This window comes from Polyodon spathula, chromosome 24 (assembly GCF_017654505.1).
Source record: "Polyodon spathula isolate WHYD16114869_AA chromosome 24, ASM1765450v1, whole genome shotgun sequence".
Classification (NCBI taxonomy): domain Eukaryota; kingdom Metazoa; phylum Chordata; class Actinopteri; order Acipenseriformes; family Polyodontidae; genus Polyodon; species Polyodon spathula.
The window spans coordinates 19913469-19919860 of NC_054557.1; the positions used below are offsets into that span (position 1 = coordinate 19913469).

The 6392-nt window shown below is 38.9% G+C and overlaps 1 protein-coding gene across 1 annotated transcript; it reads right to left on the minus strand.

Annotated features, from left to right (window-relative positions):
• Nucleotides 1-273: 273 nt before the first annotated feature.
• On the minus strand, nucleotides 274-6015 carry LOC121298709 (persulfide dioxygenase ETHE1, mitochondrial-like). Its single transcript, XM_041225907.1, has 7 exons — nucleotides 5722-6015; nucleotides 4511-4655; nucleotides 3707-3855; nucleotides 3194-3323; nucleotides 1946-2035; nucleotides 1154-1270; nucleotides 274-603 (listed from the first exon to the last, which is right to left on the minus strand). Exons 1-7 carry the CDS (start codon nucleotides 5923-5925, stop codon nucleotides 557-559), a joined length of 882 nt encoding a protein of 293 aa, XP_041081841.1. The 5' UTR covers nucleotides 5926-6015; the 3' UTR covers nucleotides 274-556.
• Between the last annotated feature and the right edge of the window lie 377 nt (nucleotides 6016-6392).

Here is a 6392-nt window from a genome sequence, read left to right on the forward strand (position 1 = left end):
ATGGAGTCAATCTACCCAAAAAACGTGTCACTATTTATATCAATAGTGAATGTTGCATTCACAGTGTTGATTTGGGCAAAAGCACGTATGGTTTCTGTAGTTTTTGTTCATCTCAAAAATAACAAAGCCATGGGTTATGAAGGCCTGTAAGTCAGCAGTTATTTATATTTTTAAGTTTAATTATATATATATATATATATATATATATATATATATATATATATAAATTATATCTATATATATAATATATATATTTATGTCTATGGTTTACAGATACACATACACACACATTTTCAAGTGCTGGAAGTCATAGCTGACAGGCAATTCTAATCAAAGTACTTAGAATAAAAGCCACAAAATTGCCATTATATTATCAGACTAATTGCTTGTCATGTATCCTCTGTCTTAATTTCATATTGCAATACACACAATAATAAAAATCATTAAAAAAAAAAACAAAAAAAACCTGACGTTGCTCATTTCATATATCAAAATAAGGCTGAAAAAAACTAAACCATTTAATCTGTTCAGCGAGAACCAGTGTCTGGGTTTGTCCTCAGTCACCCTGGATTCCACACACCAGATTGGCAGGAACAGCTGTGTCTGTATTGGTTAAAATAAGAGAGATTAAATCATTGAGCTCCCAGCAAGCAACACTATGCATTTAAGCCAGGGCTGCATATTCCACCTGTTAATGAGCAGAGACCACTATACTTCGTGATTTCTGCCCATTGCCCTGTATTACAAATGTAATAGGTGTTATTTTTGATCACATGATGTCCCTTTAAACTTATTTAGAGCAGATTCTGTTTCCTAATTAAACTCAGAAAAAGCTGTTAATTACAACACAATACCACTTGTTTTTCACTTTCATATCTTGAGCCAGTCCGATTCTGTTTTGTTAAATGTTTTTTTTTTTATTTCAAACACATTTTCTATTTCTATTTGTAAAATTAAAATGGAAAGGTTCACGCCCTAATTGGAAGTCAACAGCCTTTGCTGGAAATTATTAAGCTTTTGTAATCTCCTTGAGACCTTTAAGATCACCACATGTGTTACATCACCTCTCCGATTGCCACAGAAGAGGTTTACATTGATTCTTGGATCTGTAGCTGGGGTTGCTGGGGGTAAACATTGCTTTACAGTAAGTTACCTATCTGTGTAGGCTTGGGTAGGTTCAGGTTGCTCATAATATTGACAAACTCTTCCATGCTTTTAGTCAGTCGAGGGTTCAGCCTCCTTTCCTCGTCCACTGTAGACATTGTCATTCCTGAGAGGCACACAAACCACAACAGCAAGAGCAACTTGATTACATTCATTCCTTTATACAGAACAGGTGCCAACATAAAGAAGATGCCTCCTTTAGGACTTGCATGCGTCAAAAAAACAAGCCAGTCACATTCATCCCCGGTCACGGGGGAGAGCCGTCAGCAGAGTCATCTGTATCAGCAGTATGTATAGAGCAGGATATATAGGGAATGGCAATGTATAGTTTAATGAAAATTTAGATACGTGGTACTTAAGTCATTCAGTAAGAAAATCAGATATTAGCATCATGGTAAAGTATATTAAAATGATTTACAGGATGTGAAATAACTCTTCTATTCAAGATGCATGTTAAGTGAAAGGGCGGCATACAGACAGAAACACCTACATATATGCCCAACCTTACTTATGCTAAATATTGTTACCACCACATTTCATGCCAACTGGATAAGTGTTTTTTGGGTTTTTTTTTTCAGGATTTACGGGAAAAACGTTTAATTGTGACATCCATGCCGCAGATAAAAAGGGGGTCTTTTTTTTATTGAATATATTTGTAGATATGGCATCTTAACAAAGCTGTGTTGTTTTAACCTTTTTGAAGAGATCACATCTTTATGAGTCTTTATATTGCTTTCTTTATTCAGATAGTCTTTCCAGTGTGTTGGATGTTTTCCCTCACCTCTGTAGTCGTGAGCAGGATACACAATGCACCACTCAGGCAGGGTGAATATTTTTTCATGGACAGACTTGTACAGTTTTGTGGCAGAACCTGGGGGGGGCGAAAGAGTACAGTGGATTATTAAACATGAAAAAAAAAACATTAACAAAAATGTGCTATATCGAAATCACAAAATAAACAATCTCGACATAACTGTTTGAAATGTCGAGATCCTGAGATCATAGCACATTTACATTTAATCCCGCTGTCGATTGCGCTGTCTACAGAAAACCTTTATGAGCTCTTGCACTCTGATGCAAGCAAGTACAAATCAAGCGTTATATTGTTTTCGAATGCATTTCACAGCATTACCAACAGATTACCACCTTGTACATAATTATGCTGACACCTGGTGGAAGTAATCTGTATTACACAAAAACATTAACAACAACCAAATTAGAGGACACCTCTATGGGTTGTGAGGTTAGTGGCTTTCAATGTCATTAGAATGGCTTACTATTACTACTTTCTGGCGTTCACAATCATTCAGTGGGGATCTGGGTTCTGCTGCATTCATATTGAGACAAAATGATTTGTCAAAATGTGCCTATAAACTGGCTTTTAAAGTTTAAAGGGCTAGCAGAGCAGGAGAAAAACTCCATATCGGAGCAAGAGAACCCAGCAGCACTCAGGAATGATTATAAATGACACACAATAGTATGGTATGTAAAACAGCAAAATGACTCTTCAAGCTGCTAACCTCTTTAAACAGGAGGCATATGAGACAGAGGGAAGGAGACATTTCTTACACAGAGAGTGGTGAGGATACGGAATGAGTTAACTAGCCCTACTGAATCAATGGGTTCCTTTAAAAAGTTTGACAAAGTTTTGAGATTAACCAGCCGCTAGGAGCTGGAGGAGCACTGATAATCCGAACAGCCTCATTAGTACATTTTCTTTTGTTGTTATTCTCTTTTTTAAAAAAAGGAATCGGATCACTGTTCTCAGCAGCATGGTATTTTGGTACACCTGAAACTAACGCTTAAAATGTGCAACACATGTCCTTCGAATGACACATAAAACCGAGGTCCTATTGTCAGTGACTCTGCAGCAGCAGTTGTTGGCGATTCATAGTTCACCCTCCTAGTCTCTGCAAGTCGCTTTGGATAAAAGCCTCCACTGAATGACTAATTACTGTAACCGCACTGAACAGCACAGGAGCCCCTTCCAGCAGTGCTGAGACTCCTCCGGTTCTGGGCATGTGCTCACCTTGCTGGAAATCAGTTCGTCCGCAGCCTCGGATGAGCAGCGCGTCTCCAGTGAAGGCCAGGCTGTGATCATTCAGGACGAAGGTCATGCAGCCGTCAGTGTGTCCAGGGGTGGCTCGAGCCTCCAGATGCTGAGGGGCGAGGGAGGGAGAGCAATGCAAAAAACACTGGAGTCACTGCTATACAAAAGGCAAACCTGTATGCCTCCACCACTACCAGTTTATAAATCAGCTTACTTTCTGTTCTAGTTTGTTTTTACTTTAATTTCTACATTTTTATAAAACATGGGTCAGGGTGGGAGTCAATTCCTGATTTTCAATTCCATTTCCATTTCAACATATCACTGATCAAAACAGCAATTAGCAGTATTTAAAATGAGATTCTCACAGCGGCAACAAATTACTTAAACTAAAGTCACTGTTTGCAATTAAACCGGCTTCATACGAAAGCAGACGAAAAAAAATCACAGCACTTAGCAATGTCTCTGAAATATAGGCAGAGACACTGTACTCACGAATCTGCCAAATTTGATGGAATCGCCCTCTTGGATAGTGATGTCGGCTTTAGCCCCGCTGTCCTTTGAAATGACGCTCCTGCACCCTGGCACCACCTTCTTCAAGAGCCCAGTGCCTGTGATGTGGTCTGCATGGCAGTGAGTGTTTGCTGGAGACAGAAAGCAAAGTGTAGTTGATGGCAAAAAAAAAAAAAAAAAAGCCCACATTTCCCTTTTACAGTTTCACCTCTGATCCGGAGAAATCAATCAAGTATGGCACTAATTGTACATCTCCACATTGCCAAATCATTTAAATAGATTACTGTGATATCACTGATAATGTGCATGTCAATAATCAAATTTATTTGTGTGCAACAGTATTTGACAGTAGTCTAATGCTAAAATGCATCAGCGCCACTGCTAACCAGATCTTTGTAAAGTGGATTTTAACTAAATGTTCTCACATGAGTCTATGTCAAAATTATAGATCTGTTGTTTTCTTTTTGCTCAATTTGATGCTCTGTTTTGCTTAGTGAAGTTAAATAAACAAGCTTTAAAAAAAAAAGTATGCTCCCCCCAACAATCTAAAAAACCCCAAAAAAACAACAACACTAGTTTTCCCTTTCAGTCACTGTGTGCACAACTGCCAAACATTAACTTCCCTATCTATGCGTCTACTTTATAACACATATCTGTTTTTCATAGTTATGACAGGGTAACTTCTCGAACTCCATAGAGTTCATACAAACTGGTCTGTTGTTTGAGTCAGTGACACACACTGGTGCTGGCAGAAGCTCTCGGAAAGACACATCAATTCACACCGACCTGCGTAGAGGAGTCTGAGTCCGAGTTCCTTCACCAACTTGGCATCCCGTTCCACCTCTTCCAGAACTGGGTCGATCAGAACCGCCTCTCTGGTCTCGCAGTCGGCTAGCAGGTAAGTGTAGGTGCTGCTTATTGGCTCAAACATCTGCCATCGGAACAGGAATGAAATCAGGTTTTAAACCATTTAAGCTCCAGTCCCTCGAGGGCCACAGGGTCTTCAGGGTTTCTTTCCAACTTGAGCTCTCAATTAAATTGGAGAGAGCCAGTTTGGCTCTCCAGAGTTTTACACCCCCGATTTTAAGGCGTTTCAAAGCTGTATTTCTTCAAGCTTTTTAAAGGGATGCTTTATATCACCAATACAGTCAACCCCTTATAATATCTCCTCAAAGGTATCGACCAAAGACTGTGCCCATAAGCTGGGCTGACTATCTGGAGTTCACTAATGGCAGAACTGTTAATAACATGTCTATAATTTCAACAGTGTTCAGTCATGTTTATTTCAACACATAGTCGATCACACTGCACATGTACAACACATTACAAACATAAGCTGTAAACAAACACATTGCAATGTATGCTATATGTTTTCCAAACTGAACTTTGCACATTCAAATACTGTAAAGCAAAGCTCCTTATCTTGAGTTTTCATTTTGTAGGGCAGTTAAGTGATAAACCAAATGTGTGATATTACATGAGAGTTTGTTCCTCTATATAACTCCAATTACATTGTGGCTGTTTTAATGAGGCCACAACTGGCCTGCTGTTTCCGGGTCTGCTGGTATAAGCGTCAGTTACCAAGAGGTCTTTTAGGAGGTTATGGACACACGTAAAAGCCACCACAGAATTATATATTTTGTGCAAACAAAATGGGAATGCAATACAATTTTAACACCATAAAGCAGTACAATACGAATATTTCATCATTTCATTTTTGGGTTAGAAGTTCACCCATTCACGATAAACAGCAATAAATAAATAAATAAATACAATTAAAGATTAACTTCTAAACGCATTTTTTTTTCACATATACGGAAATAACAACAATCATTTTCGCTTAAAATCACCTCTTGTATAGAATACAGTATTAAGCACAAACTCAAACGTACATCTGTCTATTTTGGCTAGAAATGTCTATAAATGAAACATTTTGGTTTTGCTTCCCCGGTTCCGAAATTCTTAGAAAAACGACCCATTTGTTTAAACACACGTACCTGCCTGAATACGAGTCCTTTCTGCGCCGTGCGCTGACAATAACTTCTAGCAAGTGCAGTATTTTGGGACGGTAGAGACAACCGTTGTTTGCTGATGAAAGGTGGCTTCAACCAGGATCTAATGCCATTTTTGTTCCCGGCGGTCCTAAAAGCCAGATTACAGGCCAAGAGAGACCTTACACGTCCGTATACAGGAGAGCTCATCGCGGAATCCGTTTGGAAAGTCCACTGCTTCTAGCTCAAATGAAGCTCCTTCTCCAAGTTAATATTTAACTCGAGAGCCGCAGAGTCAACAGTAGACTCTCGTCAACACCGTATCTGAGTGACAGCCAGCATTCTAGAAAGCTACTTGCAAAGTCTTATTCAGGTTAGTGGGCGCATGTTATCTATCTTTTTAGATGGTTAGCACCCTCTGTAGTCATTAGTCTCCCTTTGTTACGTTTATTTTTTTGTCTTCTTTATTGATTGTTCATGAAATCCCTTATTTTCCTGTTTCCTGTACATGTTTCGTTAATAGCTTTTATCTTTGTCTCCCTGCCTCTTTTCCTTTGCCCAGCAAGCTCTTTGTGTTTAATTGAGAAACCTCCACTTCCTTCAACCTCCTCTCCAATTCCCTCTCCGCACTTTAATAGATAATGTTCCGCTGTTTCAGAGGCTTTACGTTTTTCACA